At 47.2% G+C, this 21,909-nt stretch overlaps 1 protein-coding gene across 9 annotated transcripts in view; it reads left to right on the top strand.

The window, feature by feature from the left end:
* Nucleotides 1-21,909, top strand: part of LOC106583506 (neurofascin) — a 161,095-nt gene that overhangs the window by 102,153 nt on the left and 37,033 nt on the right. For all 9 annotated transcript variants that reach the window (XM_045705760.1, XM_045705757.1, XM_045705758.1 and 6 more), the window contains 5 exons: nt 1,019-1,036; nt 5,850-5,955; nt 10,834-11,030; nt 11,365-11,487; nt 12,926-13,096. In XM_045705760.1, coding sequence (XP_045561716.1) covers nt 1,019-1,036; nt 5,850-5,955; nt 10,834-11,030; nt 11,365-11,487; nt 12,926-13,096 — 615 coding nt within the window. The remainder of the gene's footprint in view (nt 1-1,018; nt 1,037-5,849; nt 5,956-10,833; nt 11,031-11,364; nt 11,488-12,925; nt 13,097-21,909) is intronic.

Below are 21,909 nucleotides of genomic sequence, written 5' to 3'. Positions count from 1 at the left end.
ATAGCTGTGAATGTCTCACAGTGGTGTTATGAAAAATGATTTGATAGGAATAAAGTGCCATGGGCACCTGCTATTTGGAGGTCAACCACACCTGCACACTACTTATTCTCGACCTCACACACACGGCGATCAGCTGTCATCACCTCTGTAGTTCCACCTCATCGACCCTCTACAGCACCCTCAATGTCTCTTTATACTCCACAACCTTTCACCGCTGGCCTCAGAAAGCTCTATTAATTAGTGTCAGACAGAGGACTCACACACACACACAGACACACACAGACACACACAGAGAGAGACTGTAGTACATATAAAGACAGAAAGTCCTGAGAGGAATGGCTCTTGTCAATCAGACACACAGCATTGGACCACTACTGTATGTCAATTACAGTATGTCAGTCATGGCCATTTACAGGGTAGCTAAAGAGTGACATGAAGACAATATGAAATATATTATACATGTAAATGTACTGTTTTGTGATAGATTATTTATGCAGTGGAATATAATTAAATATGTGTATTTTATGTTCATCTGTACTGTTCTTGAAAATTACTCAGTTGCTGATTCTAGCAGATGAAAATCATATCATCTCTCTTTCCCTCTCTCCGCTGCTCCCTCCTTTAAAATCAACCTTTTCCCGATGTGGAATCATCAACAGGTAAGTTTACATCTCATTGTTTCAGCTTCATTGTTTCAGGACATATTCACAGTCATTGTAGTGAATAAACGTATTATGCTACTCTAATAACAAAATGTACTTTACATACAAAACATGGATATAACAGTATAATAACTTTGTTTTGTAGAATAACATTTTATGACATGCCTAATCCATAACAATAGAACTGTAACTGCAGTATGTGACTAACATTGTTTAACGCTGTAGACATGCTCTAGCTATAGGCCTGTGTTGCAATGAACACTCTAATATCACTAACAACACCTGCAACATCTCTCTCTCTCTCTCTCTCTCTCTCTCTGCCCTTCTCTCTCACTCACTGTCTTTGGGACTAACAGAAAAGATCCAGCAGGACTGTAAGTATTCTCTATTAACACAGTCATCATTTGTATTGTGTCTACTGTGTCTATTTTCTGTTGTGTCTGTTGTCTTTACTCTTAGAAAAAAATGGTTATTCAACGGGTTCTCCTATGGGGACAGCCGAAGAACCCTTATTGGTTCTAGATAGCACTTTTTCTACTTAGAGTGTATTGTGTCTCTATGGGGGATGAAAATACCAATTTGAACCCACATTTACAGCATAAATGATCTAATGGTTTACGTGCTGTAGTACTAGGAGCTAGGGCTGTTACGGTGACTGTATTACCGCCACATCGGCGGCCATGAGGCATGACTGGAGACCTGGTCCGTGGAGCAGGCACAGGACTGACCAGGATGGGGAGACCCACTGGAGGCCTGGTCCGAGGAGGAGGCACAGGATAAACCGGGCTGTGGGGGAGCACTGGAGTTCTGGTACGGACGCTCTTTACCCACACTCCAGGCTGAATGCCCACTTTGGCCCGGCACGGGCGGAGAGCAGGCATTGGGCGAACTGGACCCTCCCAGCGCTCTGGAGACACAGTGCGCAACGCCGGCGCAGGATAACCTGGACCGAGGAGGCGCACTGGAGACCAGACGCGCTGAGCTGGCACCATCCGCCCTGGCTCGATGCCTGCACTCGCATGGCACTTGCGGGGGGCTGGTATGTAGCGCACCGGGCTTTGAACGCGCACTGGGGACACCGTGCGCTCCACAGCATAACACGGTGTCTTACCAGTACCACGCTGCTTCCGGTAAGCACGGGGAGTTGGCTCAGGTCTACCGCCTGACTCCGCCAATCTCCCCGTGTGCCCCCCCAAAACATTTTTTGGGGCTGCCTCTCGTGTCTGCTGCGCTCCCTTTCCTCATACCAGCGCCTCTCAGCTCTCGCCGCCTCGATCTCCCACTGCGGGCGGCGATAATCCCCAGCTTGAGCCCATGGTCCTTTCCCGTCCAGGATTTCCTCCCAAGTCCATGAATCCTGAACGCTCCTCTCTTGGCGCTTCTCCTTCCTCCGCTGCTTGTTCCGTTGTTGGTGGGTAATTCTGTAACGGCCGTCGTTCAAATGAGACCAAGGTGCAGCGGAGGATGTGTTCATCTTCAGGAATTTATTAAAGAAAGAACACGTTAGACAAAAACAAGAAACCGACAGCCAAACAGTCCTGTCAGGTGCAAACAAATTCAAAACAATTACCCACAAAACCCAAAGGAAAAACATGCTCCTTATGTGTGAATCCCAATCAGCAACAACGAGCTTCAGCTGTGCCTGATTGGGAGCCACACACGGCCCAAAACAAAGAAATACAAAAACATAGAGAAAGGAACATAGAACGCCCACCCAATGTAACACCCTGGCCTAACCAAAATAAAGAACAAAAAACCCCTCTCTATGGCCAGGGCGTTACACAGATGTTAATGCGAGTGTAGTGAAATGCTTGTGCTTCTAGTTCCAACAGTGCAGTAATATCTAACAAGTAATCTAACAATTTCCAGCAATTACCTAACACACACAAATCTAACTATCAATCTAACAATTTCCAACAATTACCTAACACACACAAATCTAACTATCAATCTAACAATTCCCAACAATTACCTATCACACACAAATCTAAAGGGGTGAATGAGAATATGTACATATAAATATATGGATGAGTGATGGCCGAGCGGCATAGGCAAGGTGCAGTAGATGGTATAAAATACAGTATATACATGTGATATGAGTAATGTAAGATATGTAGACATTATTAAAGTGGCATTATTTAGAGTGGCATTGTTTAAAGTGACTAGTGATCCATTTATTAAAGTGGCCAGTGATTGGGTCTCAATACAGTATATACATGTGATATGAGTAATGTAAGATATGTAGACATTATTAAAGTGGCATTATTTAGAGAGGCATTGTTTAAAGTGACTAGTGATCTATTTACTAGTCACTTTAAATGTAAATGTATTCAAATCTAATGAAACACTTAATGAGAGCCTATGAGCTGATGTCATGCAAAATCTCTATAGGCTATGCAATTGCATGAGAAAACAGAGGGGATCCCATCAGCTTTCTATAGGCTAAGCCTACTATATTTATTTCTCAACTTTCCTAATATCAAGCACATTGCTTCTCTTTTCAACAGGAGTATAGCCTACCTGGCTGGCATGAAAATGAACCACAGGAAAAAGCATCCTCCATTCGCTATTTAAGTGCATAGATGACATGTATTATTTTCAGCTGCCCCTGTTTCGAGACAGGTGCATGATAATAGTGTGATGGGTGACAATATTAGCCTATCACTTGTGAATGATGCCCAGCAAACAGAGCACGCTTCTTCTTTTTTTTGCGACTTTTTCAAATCATAGTCGCACACCTCATGTAGCCTGGCCTATATGTTTTGGTAAGGTTTGTATCACAACTAAAGTGGCCAAATAACTTAAATGAAGCACATCAATCTGCCATAGAAACACTAATGGATGGATGACTCCGGCTGTTACCTATTGTTTACAGTAGTGCATAAGAACAGTTGGGTAACCGGCAGCATCCCCAAACTGAGGACAAATAGAGAATAGTAATGGGCAATGGAATTCCCTCTTTCTCTCTAACGGAAAGCTTTCTATCTTGGCAAGGGGACTTCCGTCAGACTTGGGCTATTCCCTTTAAAACTGTGGTTACTCTGGAGAAGATTTGTGACACACACACACACACTCACCGGCTGTTCCTCTCTCCCATGTAGTTACATCATGGCAAGGAAGTATCTCTTTCAACTGGGGCTATTTTGTACAATGGGAGTGGAGGCAAGCAATTTTCTTTGAGGCTGGGCTTGATAGTGTGTAGTGTCAGTGTACAGATTTAGGATCTCAATTTGAGCCAGTTTGCTACAGCGGGAAAATAATCATGCAGCAACCATAATGTGAATTATTATGTCGTTTAAAATTAATGGACATTTTTGTAGGGGTTGATACATTTTCCAAAAGGGAAAATCAAGTATGACATTTCAAAGTGAACATGACTAACTTCAGAAGCTTTTTTAAACCTAAAATACACTTCAAATATGTAAAATTCCTGCATTTCAGGAAAGTTCTCCTGCATCAAGGTGATCAAATTAAGATCTTACACCTGTATCAGTGTATCGTTATATAGGCAGTGTAGGACGTACAGTAGAAAGACACGGTTATCATAACAACAGGAAGAAAGAAACAGACTGTCCAGCTTGTCATCGGGAAAGTTCTAAGTTATCTTAAAGGCTGGGCCTTACAGTTGAGCCTGGTTCTGATAGATGAGCCTGATAGTTGAGTCTTGGTCTGATAGTTGAGGCTGGGTCTGATAGTTGAGGCTGGGTCTGATAGTTGAGTCTGGGTCTGATAGTTGAGTGGGTCTGATAGTTGAGCCTGGGTCTGATAGATGAGGCTGGGTCTGATAGATGAGACTGGGTCTGATAGATGAGCCTGATAGTTGAGGCTGGGTCTGATAGATGAGCCTGGGTCTGATAGATGAGGCTGGGTCTGATAGATGAGCCTGATAGTTGAGTCTGGGTCTGATAGTTGAGTCTGGGTCTGATAGTTGAGGCTGGGTCTGATAGTTGAGGCTGGGTCTGATAGTTGAGACTGGGTCTGATAGTTGAGGCTGGATCTGATAGACAAGGCTTGGTCTGATAGATGAGCCTGGGTCTGATAGACAAGGCTTGGTCTGATAGAAGAGCCTGGATCTGATAGACAAGGCTTGGTCTGATAGAAGAGCCTGGATCTGATAGACAAGGCTTGGTCTGATAGAAGAGCCTGGATCTGATAGACAAGACTTGGTCTGATAGACGAATCTGGGTCTGACAGACGAGTCTGGGTCTGACAGACGAGTCTGGCTCTGACAGTCGAGTCTGGGTCTGACAGTCGAGTCTGGGTCTGACAGTCGAGTCTGGGTCTGACAGTCGAGGCCGGGTCTGACAGTCGAGGCCGGGTCTGACAGTCGAGGCCGGGTCTGACAGTCGAGGCCGGGTCTGACAGACGAGGCCGGGCCTGACAGACGAGGCCGGGCCTGACAGACGAGGCCGGGCCTGACAGTCGAGGCCGGGTCTGACAGTCGAGGCCGGGCCTGACAGACGAGGCCGGGCCTGACAGACGAGGCCGGGCCTGACAGTCGAGGCCGGGCCTGACAGTCGAGACCGGGCCTGACAGTCGAGCCTGGGTCTGGTAGATGTGTGGTGACAGTACAGAGCGGAATGAGTGCTCAGTGATCTAGAAGTGGACCAGGGCAGAATAACAGTGGGGAATCATCTGGCTTAAGTGGGCAATTAAATAAGAGTGAGCACAGCTGTGTTAAGGCCAGAGGGAGGGGAGAATACACAGTATCAACACCATAACCCAATCCTCTCCTCCTCACTTCACTTCTCCTGGATATGGCTGGTGTGTGTGTGTGTGTGTGTGTGTGTGTGTGTGTGTGTGTGTGTGTGTGTGTGTGTGTGTGTGTGTGTGTGTGTGTGTGTGTGTGTGTGTGTGTGCGCGCTGGGTTGTCTGGTGATTGGCTGAAAGCCGTGATATATCAGACGTATACATGTACCACGGGTATGACAAAAAATTACTTTTTACTGTTCTAATTGCGTTGGTAACCAGTTTATAATAGCAATAACCCATCTCGGCGGTTTGCGGTATATGGCCAATGTACCACGGCTAATGCATTGTGCATAAGAGCAGTCCTTAGCCGTGGTATGTTGGCCATATACCACACCTCCTCGGACATTATTGCTGAATCTTGCGCTATCTCCTTTTCTCTCTCTCTCTGTTTGCATTCTTTCTCTCCTTTGTCTCTCTCTTTCTCTCTCTCTCCAGTGAAGCAGCCTCCCACCATAATGAAACAGTCATTGAAGGACTACATTGTTGATCCTAGAGACAACATCATCATTGAATGTGAGGCCAAGGGGAACCCCGTGCCAACGTGAGTTACACACAAATACCCATCCCTCTCTCTGTCCTTCCCTCATCTATCGCCTCGCTTTTCCACTCAGCTTGTCATCTCTAATTTCTCACACCCTCTCACCCACTTTCTCTCTCTCTCTCTCTCTCTCTCTCTCTCTCTCTCTCTCTCTCTCTCTCTCTCTGATTATTCTATTGTCTTTTTGTTTGTGATTGTTTCGTTCTCTCTTCATCCTGCATACTTTCCGACACCGTTGTTCTATCCCTCCCTTTCTCCCAACTGAAGCTGGGTCTCCACTTGTTATCCCTCTCTCGTTCTTTTTCTCTCATATTTACTCTCCAGCTCACTCCTTTTTTTATTGTTTCTCTTCAGTCCTATCTTCCTGTTGTCTCCCTCTTTAACTCCCCTTTCCTACTGTCACCCTGCCTTGTCACTTTGCTCTCTCTCTCTTCCTCTGACTCACTGTGACAGTTATACAGGGTGGCAGTCATTATTGTGAGCATGAATAGGCCAGCTCATGACTGCTCTGTCATCCTGCACCCCATTTCACCCCCCTACTCTCCACCTGGACCCCATTCCAATCCCTACCTGAACCTTGTCAGCACCCCACCAAACCGCTACCCCATACTCATTGGCACACTTTGCCTTAACCCCCTAAATCCACCCCCACTTCTTTTCCTCGCTTCCAAACCATCCAGTCACCCCATGACAGCCTCCAGCCACCCCATGACAGCCTCCAGCCACCCCATGACATCCACCCAGCCACCATCCACCCAATAACAGCCACCCCATGACAGCCATCCAGCCACCCCATGACAGCCATCCAGCCACCCCATGACAGCCACCCAGCCACCCCATGACAGCCATCCAGCCACCCCATGACAGCCATCCAGCCACCACATGACAGCCATCCAGCCACCCCATGACATCCACCCAGCCACCATCCACCCAATAACAGCCACCCCATGACAGCCATCCAGCCACCCCATGACAGCCACCAGCCACCCTATGACAGCCACCCAGCCACCATCCACCCAATAACAGCCACCCCATGACAGCCATCCCATGACAGCCATCTAGCCACCACATGACAGCCACCCCATGACAGCCACCAGCCACCCCATGACAGCCATCCAGCCACCCCATGACAGCCATCCCATGACAGCCATCTAGCCACCCCATGACAGCCACTCAGCCACCATCCACCCAATAACAGCCACCCCATGACAGCCATCCAGCCACCCCATGACAGCCATCCAGCCACCCCATGACAGCCATCCAGCCACCCCATGACAGCCATCCAGTCACCCCATGACAGCCATCCCATGACAGCCATCTAGCCACCCCATGACAGCCACTCAGCCACCATCCACCCAATAACAGCCACCCCATGACAGCCATCCAGCCACCCCATGACAGCCATCCAGCCACCCCATGACAGCCATCCAGCCACCCCATGACATCCACCATCCACCCAATAACAGCCACCCCATGACAGCCAGCCAGCCACCCCATGACAGCCAGCCAGCCACCCCATGACAGCCACCAGCCACCCCATGACAGCCACCCAGCCACCCCATGACAGCCATACAGCCACCACATGACAGCCATCCAGCCACCCATCCAGCCACCCCATGACAGCCACCAGCCACCCCATGACAGCCATCCAGCCACCACATGACAGCCATCCAGCCACCCCATGACAGCCATCCAGTCACCCCATGACAGCCATCCAGCCACCCCATGACAGCCACCCCATGACAGCCACCCCATGACAGCCACCCCATGACAGCCAGCCCATGACAGCCAGCCAGCTCTCCTGACATTACAATATGATCCCACTGAACCCACATGATACCCCGCCCCCTCCTTCTTCCACCTGGGGAAAGGGGATACCTAGTCAGTTGCACTGAATGCTTTCAACTGAAACGTCTCTTCTGCATTTAACTCAAACACCTCTGAATCTGAGAGGTGCGGGGGGGCTGTCTTAATTGGTGTCCACGTCATCAACACCTGGGGAGCAGTTGTTGTTGGGGGTTAACCACCTTGCCAGCTCGGGGATGCGAATTAGCGACCTTTCGGTTACTGGCCCAACGCCCATAACCGCTAGGCTACCTGCCGCTCCTAAAAACCTGATATGCCAGCCTGTTCCCCCTACCCCATTCCTCTAGTGCCTCCTCTCCCCTCACTCCCGTCCTCTCCCCTCACTCCCGTCCTCTCCCCACAACCCTCTCCTCTCCACTCACTCCCCCTCCTCTCCCCTCACTCCCCCTCCTCTCCCCTCACTCCCCCTCCTCTCCCCTCACTCCCCCTCCTCTTCCCTCACTCCCCCTCCTCTTCCCTCATTCCCGTCCTCTCCCCACAACCGCCTCCTCTCTCTCTCTCTCACTCCTCCTCCTCTCCCTTCACTCCCGTCCTCTCCCCACAACCCCCTCCTCTCCCTTCACTCCTGTCCTCTCCCCACAACCGCCTCCTCTCCCCTCACTCCCGTCCTCTCCCCACAACCGCCTCCTCTCTCTCTCTCTCACTCCTCCTCTCCCTTCACTCCCGTCCTCTCCCCACAACCCCCTCCTCTCCCCTCACTCCCGTCCTCTCCCCACAACCGCCTCCTCTCCCCTCACTCCCGTCCTCTCCCCACAACCGCCTCCTCTCCCCTCACTCCCGTCCTCTCCCCACAACCGCCTCCTCTCCCCTCACTCACCCTCCTCTCCCCTCACTCCTGTCCTCTCCCCACAACCCCCTCCTCTCCCCTCACTCCCCCTCCTCTTCCCTCACTCCCCCTCCTCTTCCCTCATTCCTGTCCTCTCCCCACAACCGCCTCCTCTCTCTCTCTCACTCCCCCTCCTCTCCCCTCACTCCTGTCCTCTCCCCACAACCCCCTCCTCTCTCCCTCACTCCCGTCCTGTCCCCACAACTCCCTCCTTTCTCTCTCACTCCCCCTCCTCTTCCCACACTCCCCCTCCTCTCCCCTCACTCCCCCTCCTCTCCCCTCACATCTACTGCCTCCTCTCCCCTCACTCCCCCTCCTTTCCCATCTACTGCCTCCTCTTCCCTCACTCCCCCTCCTCTTCCCTCACTCCCCCTCCTCTTCCCTCACTCCCCCTCCCCTCCCATCTACTGCCTCCTCTCCCCTCACTCCCCCTCCTTTCCCATCTACTGCCTCCTCTTCCCTCACTCCCCCTCCTCTTCCCTCACTCCCCCTCCTCTTCCCTCACTCCCCCTCCTCTTCCCTCACTCCCCCTCCTCTTCCCTCACTCCCCTTCCTCTCCCCTCACTCCCCCTCCTTTCCCCTCACTCCCCCTCCTCTCCCCTCATGCCAGCAGATGACATAATACATGACAAGGCATACACACACACACACACACACACACACACACACACACACACACACACACACACACACACACACACACACACACACACACACACATATTTACATTTGACATTTTAGTCATTTAGCAGACGCTCTTATCCAGAGAGACTTACAGGAGCAATTAGGGTTACACACACACACACACACACACACACACACACACACACACACACACACACACACACACACAAACCCTTAGTCTCCTGTGGTTGTGTAAGGTGGCTCTGACCAGCTGAGCACCGTGATCTCATTCAGGGGTGCTTTTTGTTTGTTTTGAGGCACAGTGAAGGTTTACACACACTCACAACACACACACTGCTACACATGCACACAAACACGCACACACAAATACACACTCAATGCACAAACACATGCCCGCTCACACACACAATGCGCACACACACACCCCTCATCCTTCCCAGCAAAGTAATTGTGTTAGAATAATGCGCCCCGTTGACTATTCATGCTCATGGATCATTCCAAGAGGGATCAATCACTCATTCAGCCCCAAACAGTCCTGTTGGCTTCCATACAGCCTCATATAGAGTGATCGTCTTGCTGTAGGTCTGGTCCTACGGCCCTGGTTCTATAGTCTGCCACAGACAGAGCTATGGGACTGGACTCTCCTCTGCTGTCTTCTCTCCTCCCCTCCTCTTCTGCCCTCCCCCTCCCCTCCTCTCCACTAATCTCCTCTTCTATCCTGTCCTCCCCCTCCTCCCCTCCTCTCCACTTTTCACCTCTTCTCTCCCCTAATCTCTCCTCTTCTATCCTGTCCTCCCGTCCCCTCTCCTCTCTTCCTCTTCTATCCTGTCCTCCCCTCCTCTCCACTCTTCACCTCTACTCTCCCCTAATCTCTCCTCTTCTATCCTGTCCTCCCCTCCCCTCTCCTCCTCTTCTATCCTGTCCTCCCCCTCCTCCTCCTCTCCACTCTTCACCTCTACTCTCCCCTAATCTCTCCTCTTCTATCCTCTCCTCCTCTTCTATCCTGTCCTCCCCTCTCCTCTCCTCCGCTTCTATCCTGTCCTCCTCCCCTCTTCTCTCCCCTAATCTCCTCTTCAGTCTTTTCCTCTACTATACAGTTTGTTATGTAAATATGACATGCTCTATAATCCCCTTCCAAAATAGCAGCCCTAGCAGTTATGCAACCACATGCTGTAATCATTGGTTAACCAATCAAAAGAGCTTCTGAAAAAAAAAAAAACATTTTGTGTTGTTGCACGGACTTTTCTCCTGGCCTTAAAAGCATTTCTAATTGGAGAATCTTCTCAAACAGTGATTTTTATTTCACGAGTGCTTTGGCTTAATCTGGGTCCTATTGAAGTCGCTCAAAACCCCTTGGTGGTTGAGAAGAAGAAGCATTATTCAGTGATGTCGTCAACCAGACTAGGAAGAATTGTTGAAGAAGGATGTTGAGATTTCTGACATCACTGACTAATCCTGTTTAACCCCACTGTAGATATATCTATGGTATCTCTATGGTTCTGACCCTGTTCTGTTGTGTTCTGTTTGTTTCCATGGTGACTCAGGTTCTCATGGCGAAGGAACGGGAAGTTCTTCAACGTGGGGAAGGATCCACGGGTGACGATGCGGAAGCGCTCGGGAACGCTGGAGATTAGCTTCCGGAGCGGAGGGAGGCCAGAGGGCTATGAGGGGGAATACCAGTGTTTCGCTTCTAACGACTTTGGAACGGCGCTGACCAACAAGATCCTACTACGAGTGTCCAGTGAGGAGTCTGTTAATAAACATCCACACACACACACACACACACAGACAAAAAAAATCAGTAGGCTATATTCTGAAATGTTATAAAGTGAATATGACTTGTAATAAGTATCTCATACACGGGTGGTTGGTGGCACCTTAATTGAGGAGGATGGGCTCGTGGTAATGACTGGAGTGGAATCAGTGGAATGGTATCAAATACATCAAACACATGGTTCCCAGGTGTTCGATGCCATTACATTTTCTCCGTTCAGGCCATTATTATGAGCCATCTCCCCTCAGCAGCCCCCTGTGATCTCATGTCATCTAAATATCTCTCCCCCTCCCTCTGTCAGAGTCCCCTCTGTGGCCTAAGGAGGTGTTGGAGCCAGTGGTAGTGGCTGAGGGTTCTTCCCTGGTCTTGGCCTGTAACCCTCCTCCAGGCCTACCCCCTCCACACACCTTCTGGATGAACAGCGGTGAGTCCATCTCTCTCTCTGTCTCTCTCTATGTCTGTCTGTCCCCCTCTCCCTATGTGTCCTTCTGTCCCTCTTTATCCCAGTCGTTTGTCCTCTTAGGTGACCTCTCAGCTCTTCTGTCACTTGCTATTTAATGCTATCGCTTTCTTTTCTCTCTCTCCCTCTCTCTCTCCCGCTCTCTCTCCCGCTCTCTCTCCCGCTCTCTCTCCCCTCTCTCTCTCTTCTGTCTAGAAATGTTTCAAACCTCTCACTCTCAAGATATCCTCACTTTCTTTCTCTGTCTCTCTCTCTCGCTTGATCACTCGTTCACTCTCTCTCCCTCCTTTCTATCTCTCTATCCTCTTCTCTAGTGGTGTGTGTTACTGCTGACCCACTGTAATTCTGTGTGTGTGTGTGTGTGTGTGTGTGTAATTATCTGACTGCTGGGTAAAGATCTGAGAGGCCAGAACCCAAGAGCAGGCAGAAGCCATTTTAAGAGCCCAGACTGAAGTAGTCCTTCACGGCTAATGGTGTTGCTATACTCTCTGGACTGTACTCCACTACTCTCACTTCACTAAATCTTAATAAGCCAAGCTAATTATAACCATGGGGCCATTATGAACATAATACATACAGTAGATTATAGCAATCATAGCATTATGGCACATTGCCCAGTCACAGTTACACACCACCACTACATTTGACCACCGGCTGGGGGATGATTGGACCACGTCACCGTCAAGACAACCAGATTGGCCCTGTCACTCGTCTTGGTTACCGAGTGTGTGATCATCTGTCGGGAGCATCTGTGTGTGTTAGGAGTTAACATTAACACAGAGCCCCAGAGTGACAAGTCCCAGTCCCAGTGCTACATCATCACAGAGGATGAGAACACTAGAGCTGACCTAGCTGGCACCATAGATATAGAATCCTAGATAGGATATATTGTCTATGGCTGGCCCCACTGGCTACCACTGTGTGTCCTAACACTGCTGGTACTCTATTACACGCTACATACACTCAGCTCAGGTCCAGTCTAGTTAGGAGTTTAAGCCAATGAGACCAGATTACAGTTAGAGTTTAAAGGGTAATGTCTATTTGATCTTTATCTACCTGGTTGGGACTGACTCTGTTTTTCAAGTCACATGAGATGTAGGTACTCCGCTTGGCCAGTCTAGTGGAGCATCTGAAATTAGATCATGTTATGGTCCATTATGAAGCATACAGTCTAAATGATTTAGGATCTTTCTCACTCACTCACTCCCTCTCTCTTCATTCTCCCCCATATTTACCTCTCTTTCCTCCCCCATCCTTACCTCTCCCTCTCTCATCTCTCCCTCCCTCCTTCCTCTCTCTCTACCGCCTCCCTTCTCTTTCTCTCTCTCTCTCCCTCTCTCCTTTCCCTCACTCCAATCCTCCCTCTCTCCCTCCCTCCCTCCGTCCTTCTCTCTCTCCACAGACATGATGTCTATAACCCAAGATAGGCGTGTGTCCATGGGTCTGAATGGAGATCTGTATTTCTCTAATGTTCTGGCTAAAGACTCCCACACAGACTACAGCTGCAACGCCCGGTTCCTCTTCACACACACCATCCAGCAGAAGAACCCCTACACACTCAAAGTGCAGACCAGTAAGTAGGCTACACACACACACACACACACACACACACACACACACACACACACACACACACACACACACACACACACACACACACACATATCCCTACACCCACCAAAAGTCTTTGAATGTAGTCATGTTCTATTGCTGTGTATGAATAGGATAATCTATTGTATGGTCAACCTGTGTGCCTCACATGAAATATGAGATGTCTCCCTCTAGTGGTGGCCTAGGCCATGACATGTACAGGATGTTATTTTACCAGGACTTTCTCCTTTGTTCCTCAGTGTGTGCTGTGGCTGTGTTCGCTCCTCCAGCTCTGCCACAATTGTTCCTGACAGAGGATTTCTCCACAGTGCCCGTCTGTCTGTAAGAAGTTGACATTTCTCTTTTTCTGACGCAGGGGAGAAGCTGCCCAGTGCTCATTTCTGACGCAGGGGAGAAGCTGCTCAGTGCTCATTTCTGACGCAGGGGAGAAGCTGCTCAGTGCTCATTTCTGACGCAGGGGAGAAGCTGCTCAGTGCTCATTTCTGACGCAGGGGAGAAGCTGCTCAGTGCTCATTTCTGACACAGGGAGAAGCTGCTCAGTGCTCATTTCTGATGCAGGGGAGAAGCTGCCCAGTGCTCATTTCTGATACAGGGGAGAAGCTGCCCAGTGCTCATTTCTGATGCAGGGGAGAAGCTGCCCAGTGCTCATTTCTGATGCAGGGGAGAAGCTGCTCAGTGCTCATTTCTGACGCAGGGGAGAAAGCTGCTCAGTGCTCATTTCTGACACAGGGGAGAAGCTGCTCGGTGCTCATTTCTGACACAGGGGAGAAGCTGCTCAGTGCCCAGTGCTCATTTCTGACACAGGGGAGAAGCTGCTCAGTGCTCATTTCTGATGCAGGGGAGAAGCTGCTCAGTGCTCATTTCTGACACAGGGGAGAAGCTGCTCAGTGCTCATTTCTGATGCAGGGGAGAAGCTGCTCAATGCTCATTTCTGACGCAGGGGAGAAGCTGCTCGGTGCTCATTTCTGACACAGGGGAGAAGCTGCTCAGTGCTCAGTGCTCATTTCTGACACAGGGGAGAAGCTGCTCGGTGCTCATTTCTGACACAGGGGAGAAGCTGCTCAGTGCTCATTTCTGATGCAGGGGAGAAGCTGCTCAGTGCCCAGTGCTCATTTCTGATACAGGGGAGAAGCTGCCCAGTGCTCATTTCTGATGCAGGGGAGAAGCTGCTCAGTGCTCATTTCTGATGCAGGGGAGAAGCTGCTCAGTGCTCATTTCTGATGCAGGTGAGAAGTTGCCCAGTGCTCATTTCTGACACAGGGGAGAAGCTGCTCGGTGCTCAGTGCCCAACCATTCTTACAGCTCTCTTGGAACTGGAAATCAACCCCTCTGTAAAAATGTATTTACATTTTGTGAATGTGTATGTACAGGGGTGTCTCTGTGCGTGTGTTTTCATCCTTACCGTGTGTGTGTGTGTGTGTGTGTGTGTGTGTGTGTATGTGTGTGTGTGTGTGTGTGTGTTCTGCATGCTGACAGGCCTGTGTGTGTTTTTCAAAGCCGTATAACGACACTTCCTCTGTCAACTCCACTGACCCATATGGTGGTCAGTCCAGTCCAGACACACACTTCCTGTTACCCCCCACCCTTCACCCCCAGCAGTACCCGGTCATCATCCTAAACAGCTAGCCACGTAGCCTAGCCTGCAAATGCTAACTTCTCAGTGCAATGGATCTGTTAACAACACAGCTAGCTAACACAGCTAGCATCATAGCCTAACCTGTTAATCTGTCCGCTCAATGGCTTTTCTTTCAATACTATTAACATTATTCCCAGACTGATATAGTCCTTCAATAGCAAGCACCTAAACCTTAACCTTGGCCTGCTAACCGGCCAGCTAAACTGAATTGAATTCAAGTGTTGCGTGTTTTATTATTTACACACCCTGATGACACTCACCCTAACCAATACCTCTCACAGGCAAAATATAACACGGGGTTGATTGCCCATAAGGTCCTTTATCCTTGCATATCCTTCTCTCTCAGAAGCTGACTCATTGCATATGCAGTAACTCTGACAATAGGCCAATTGAGGTTGTCCCTTAACTCAACCAATGTCAAACATGCCCTTAGACTTAGAGCCTCTCCAAACTAAGTCAGATCTGACAGTAGAGGTTTGGGGAATCTCCCTGGGGCACTGTAGCAGTCCAAGAGGGGGTTAGAAAGGGCTTCTCTTCCTAAAATACATCCCCTTTGGTCTCTCCCCCCTCGCCCTGCCCCACAGTTACCCACACACACACACATACACACACACACACACACACACACACACACACACACACACACACACACACACACACACACACACACACACACACACACACACACACACACACACACACACACCCTGTATCTAATTAATTGCCCATCACTTGGAGAATTGGACAGAGTAAAGCTTCTCCTCTCCTCCTGTGTATCATAAAGCCCTTAACCCAAGCCCATTCCACAGTCAGCCCCTAGCCAGAGGGGGAACCAGTGGCATATGTTCCTACTGCCCTTGCCCTGGGGAGTAGGCCTGGGAGTGATGGCATGTGAGGGGACTCTCATAGGGACAGAATGGGGACAGTCCCCAACTAACACCCTATGGGAAGGTCGTGTAAGAGAAGGCTGAGTAAACAGGGATTATCCTAAATCATGCATGCAAATAAGAGCATTTGTGTTGATGATTCATTGTTCGTTCATTCATTATTATAAGCATGCAGATGCAAATGTTCACACACGGAGAGCGAGCATAGGAGATGGATAGAGCTGCACCACCTGTCATAATGAGTATCTCTTACACACATGTACATGCGCGTGCACACGTGGTAGTAAGCTTGTCCCTGGGGGCCAGGCCTAGTTTTCTTCTCGGGTCTCAGTGCACCATGGGAGGCTATCGATCAAGCATGGCTATTGGCTACACTTTGCCATGGCTGCGCGTTGCCATGGCTGTAATGTCACCATAGCTACTTGTCATGGTGATGGCGTGCATACAAGTAACAGCCAAAAGGAAGGTAACACCAACATAGTGTCTCAATAGGGCGTTGGGCAACATTGTTAAAATAGAAAGTCTCAAAACACTTGATTGTGTAATGAAACCATGAAAAGTAGTTCACCTATGCTGAGCTCTTGTGTTTGGTGTGTGTTTGACTGTAAACCCAATGTAAGTGTTTTAATACTCAGAATGTGTTTTAAAACAGAAATGAAGTTCTCTGAAACACCCAAAGTGGTTCTTCAACCTGAAAATTGGTGTTTTTAAGATAGCGTTGTGAAAACACTTTTTGAGGTTTCAGTGCATGTAAAAGCAGCATCACACGACACACAAACTGTGTTTTTCATACAGTCAATGGTTTAGAAATGCAAATGGATAATAGCCTAAATATTGATCGATGATAAGTCCCTATGCATTTTTGTTGTTGTTGTATTCCACCTTTATTTTTTCAATGCTTTAGACAGATTAGAAACCGGAGGGGCAGTAAAATGGAATTTTACCCACTCAACCATACAGCCACACTGTATAAAATGATTCTGGGGTGAATTAAAATTGCAAAAAAAAACAACTAACATATATTTAATAAAAATGTATGAATAGAAGTTGTGCAGAACCCGTGGTCTAGCGATAACGCTAACTAGTTCCAGCTTAGACAGGTCACCCCTATCCCCACCAAAGCCCGGGGTTCAATTACCCGCTCCAACCCTACAATCTGTTTCTTCCACCAATCTGTGTCTCCTCTGTCATTTCATAACTGTCTCCATAAAGTGTCAAAATACCACAAAAATATCTTTAAAACTTTTAAATACCCTTAAAATACCTTTAATGTAAATTTAATATAAGAATAATTATAAATGAATTTGTTGCTCAAAATTTCATGAGGATAACCAAAAAGAGAATAAATTGAGTGATTGAACTCATTGGTTTTATCTCACCTTGCATTTATTCTATTTAACAAGGTAGGTCAGTTATGAACAAATTCTTATTTACAATGGCGGCCTACACCGGCCAAACCCAGACAACGCTGGGCCAATTGTGCGCCACCCTATGGTACTCCCAATCACGGCCAGTTGTGATCCAGCCTGGATTTGAACCAGGGTGTCTATAGTGACACCTCCAGCACTGAGATGGAGTGCCTTAGACCGCTGCACCACTCAAGAGCCCTTTCTTGCATTTCTTATCTTGCCACATGACTTTGTTTATGGAGGATTGTGGGTAATTCAAATTGTTTAGACTCTATGATTCTTTCATACAATCTTATATGCATGTTTGAAGAAAGACAGGAATATTTCTATATTAGTAAGTTAAGCTAGATGTCCCATGAGGTTAATGAATCCTAATGAATTGACGTTCAATGAGGACAGTATCCATTCCCCCACATGATCGTCGATGGAAGAGGCAAATTCAGAATCCTCAGGTCTTGCAGTTCAATTACTAATGGTGGTTTGAACACTGTGCTTGACAATGCCTGTCAAAAAAGTATAAAATGATAAACATTAAGACACCAGAAAAAGGGATCTAAATCTGCGCTAGAAAGGATTCAAAACAGCATCATAGTGTTTAGAAGCTATAGAAAGAGGAAACAGTATCATAGTGTTTAGAAGCTTTATAAAGAGTAAACAGCATCATAGTGTTTAGAAGCTTTATAAAGAGGAAACAGCATCATAGTGTTTAGAAGCTATAGAAAGATGAAACAGCATCATTGTGTTGAGAAGCTTTAGAAAGACGAAACAGCATCATAGTGATTAGAAGCTTTAGAAAGAGGAAACAGCATCATAGTGTTTAGAAGCTTTATAAAGACGAAACAGCATCATCGTGTTTAGAAGCTTTGGAAGAGGAAACAGTATCATAGTGTTTAGAAGCTTTATAAAGAGGAAACAGCATCATAGTGTTTAGAAGCTTTATAAAGAGGAAACAGCATCATAGTGTTTAGAAGCTTTATAAAGAGGAAACAGCATCATAGTGTTTAGAAGCTTTAGAAGAGGCAACAGCATCATAGTGTTTAGAAGCTTTAGAAGAGGCAACAGCATCATAGTGTTTAGAAGCTATAGAAAGAGGAAACAGTATCATAGTGTTTAGAAGCTATAGAAACAGGAAACAGCATCATAGTGTTTAGAAGCTATAGAAAGAGGAAACATTATCATAGTGTTTAGAAGCTATAGAAACAGGAAACAGCATCATAGTGTTTAGAAGCTATAGAAAGAGGAAACATTATCATAGTGTTTAGAAGCTTTATAAAGAGTAAACAGCATCATAGTGTTTAGAAGCTTTATAAAGAGTAAACAGCATCATAGTGTTTAGAAGCTTTATAAAGAGTAAACAGCATCATAGTGTTTAGAAGCTTTAGAAGAGGCAACAGCATCATAGTGTTTAGAAGCTTTAGAAGAGGCAACAGCATCATAGTGTTTAGAAGCTTTATAAAGAGTAAACAGCATCATAGTGTTTAGAAGCTTTAGAAGAGGCAACAGCATCATAGTGTTTAGAAGCTTTATAAAGAATAAACAGCATCATAGTGTTTAGAAGCTTTAGAAAGAGTAAACAGCATCATAGTGTTTAGAAGCTTTATAAAGAATAAACAGCATCATAGTGTTTAGAAGCTTTATAAAGAGTAAACAGCATCATAGTGTTTAGAAGCTTTAGAAGAGGCAACAGCATCATAGTGTTTAGAAGCTTTAGAAGAGGCAACAGCATCATAGTGTTTAGAAGCTTTAGAAGAGGCAACAGCATCATAGTGTTTAGAAGCTTTATAAAGAGTAAACAGCATCATAGTGTTTAGAAGCTTTAGAAGAGGCAACAGCATCATAGTGTTTAGAAGCTTTATAAAGAATAAACAGCATCATAGTGTTTAGAAGCTTTAGAAAGAGTAAACAGCATCATAGTGTTTAGAAGCTTTAGAAAGAGGAAACAGCATCACAGTGTTTAGAAGCTTTATAAAGAATAAACAGCATCATAGTGTTTAGAAGCTTTAGAAAGAGGCAACATCATCATTATGTTTAGAAGCTTTAGAAAGAGGAAATTACTCCAAATAGAAGGGATCTAATTCTGCACTGGGCAGAACTACTTGAAAAACCATAATAGTGTTTTCAACCTTTTTTGTTAGTGCTCCCAGTTCCTGGCAAGGTGTTGTACAACACTTAATTAAGTGGTGTTACAGCACACCGTATAATGTTTCAAAGCATCTCAGGATGACGTGTTTCAATACTCCAGCAAAGTTAAGGTTTCGTCTCCTTCAAGTTGGTGGCAGCTCAGTTGCCACACGTTTTGGTGTAACAAAGCACTTCATTTTAACAGTGCACCACCAACCAAAACAGCTTCAATGCACCTTGGCATAAAGGTGTCTGGAACTCTTTTGGAAGTATGTGACACCGTTCTTCCATGAGAAACTCGATAATTTGGTGTTTTGTTGATGGTGGTGGAAAAGGCTGTCTCGAGCACCTCTCCAGAATCTCCCATAAGTGTTCAATTGGGTTGAGATCTAGTGACTGAGACAGCCATGGCATATGGTTTACATAATTTTCATGCTCATCAAACAATTCAGTGACAACTCGTGCCCTGTGGATGGGGGCATTGTCATCCTATGGGGGCATAACCATGGTAGCCGAAAGAATGGCCTGCCCAGCATTTTTATACATGACCCTAAGCATGATGGGATGTTAATTGCTTAATTAACTCAGGAACTACACCTGTGTGGAAGCACCTGCTTTCAATATACTTTGTATCCCTAATTTACTCATGTGTTTCCATTATTTTGGCAGTTACCCGTATGGTCTGTGCCAGTTGTTTGTACTAATCCCTGAGATACTCTCCAAGTGTCACTAACAACACTGCCACACTCTCTGTCTGCAGGGCACTGGAGATGCTAACCGTTAACAAATGATTTAATCCCATAGGCCTACAGATCAGATCTGCATCACAGAAGAAGCTAATGCTAATTGTGCCTGGTTCATTATAGCCCCATTACTCTTGAGGCTAGTTCCTTTTAATGTGGGTTAACCTTCTAATTCGACCTAAGGTCTTTAAAGTTTGGCAACACTCACAACACTCACTCACGGTCGTATATGTTTTACTGTCTGTTGAAGTGTTGTATTTATTTATGTGTATTATTTAGAATTTTGAGGTAAAGGGTAAGTACTGTGTTATGAAATGTTTGAGTTATCCCACCAATAGCACACCATTTTCTGTCCTTAAAACGCAACAAACAAATAAGCAGCTCACAGCCACGAGTGTTGCCACGGATTTTTGTGTAACCTCCCTTCATGACGCAGTACAACATTTCTGATACATTATCTTTAAGAGGATAAATCCTTTAATGACCGAACCCTGAACCCGACTTAGGTTCTGGAAAGGATCCAAACGTTGGCAGGGGAAAATGTTAGTGATTTAACATCACCAGCCTAATGCCTAAGCCCTGCGGTGGTGTTGTTATATGAAGCATGTCACTGAAATATCTGAACTCAGCAACCCAAAAATATGCTCTTTCATTTAGATCAAACGATTTCCTTAGAAGAAAGGAAAGGAAAGAAGAAACAGTATGTTTTCTGTATTTCATCTGGTCTCTTTTCTCTGGCGGACTGAAAGTCAGAGATCAACGTTGTTGTTTTTCGTTCTCCTCTGGTTTAAATGGCACTCCGTGGGAGTTGACAGACAAAGGAACAGCTAACAGGTTGATCTGGTTGCGGAACAAACAGGAAAACGAGCCAATGCTACGTGGGCGGCATAAAGAGATGGATGAGGACATTCTACGGATGTAGATTAACCGTTTAATCCGTTTGCTTGGCGGAGATGCTGACATAGAAGCATGAAAATAATAAACCAATTCGTTTTCATTTGTCTCTCATCCTTATAAGGAGCTTGTACACTTATAGTGTCGGAAGTGAGTTTTGGATTAAACCTAAACTCTAATGATTGTGTTTGATTAGAATTTGGATGAAGGTGAATGTGAATGTGTTGAATATTTAGTGTGGGTGTGATCATGGTGGTTTGTGTGTTAACTCCTTCATCTCCTGTTCCCAGGTCGTAAGGTAGCAGAGACCCCCCCTAACTTCCTCTCCTGTCCCCAGGTCGTAAGGTAGCAGAGACCCCCCCCAACTTCCTCTCCTGTCCCCAGGTCGTAAGGTAGCAGAGACCCCCCCCCAACTTCCTCTCCTGTCCCCAGGTCGTAAGGTAGCAGAGACCCCCCCCTAACTTCCTCTCCTGTTCCCAGGTCGTAAGGTAGCAGAGACCCCCCCCTAACTTCCTCTCCTGTCCCCAGGTCGTAAGGTAGCAGAGACCCTCCCCTAACTTCCTCTCCTGTCCCCAGGTCGTAAGGTAGCAGAGACCCCCCCCCTAACTTCCTCTCCTGTCCCCAGGTCGTAAGGTAGCAGAGACCCTCCCCTAACTTCCTCTCCTGTCCCCAGGTCGTAAGGTAGCAGAGACCCCCCTAACTTCCTCTCCTGTTCCCAGGTCGTAAGGTAGCAGAGACCCCCCCCCAACTTCCTCTCCTGTCCCCAGGTCGTAAGGTAGCAGAGACCCCTCTAACTTCCTCTCCTGTCCCCAGGTCGTAAGGTAGCAGAGACCCCCCCCCAACTTCCTCTCCTGTCCCCAGGTCGTAAGGTAGCAGAGACCCTCCCCTAACTTCCTCTCCTGTCCCCAGGTCGTAAGGTAGCAGAGACCCCCCCCTAACTTCCTCTCCTGTCCCCAGGTCGTAAGGTAGCAGAGACCCTCCCCTAACTTCCTCTCCTGTCCCCAGGTCGTAAGGTAGCAGAGACCCTCCCCTAACTTCCTCTCCTGTCCCCAGGTCGTAAGGTAGCAGAGACCCCCCTAACTTCC

Source organism: Salmo salar, chromosome ssa22, assembly GCF_905237065.1.
Source record: "Salmo salar chromosome ssa22, Ssal_v3.1, whole genome shotgun sequence".
Lineage (NCBI taxonomy): Eukaryota > Metazoa > Chordata > Actinopteri > Salmoniformes > Salmonidae > Salmo > Salmo salar.
Note: the sequence above shows the minus strand (reverse complement) of the source record. Positions and strands in the feature narration are given on the sequence as shown.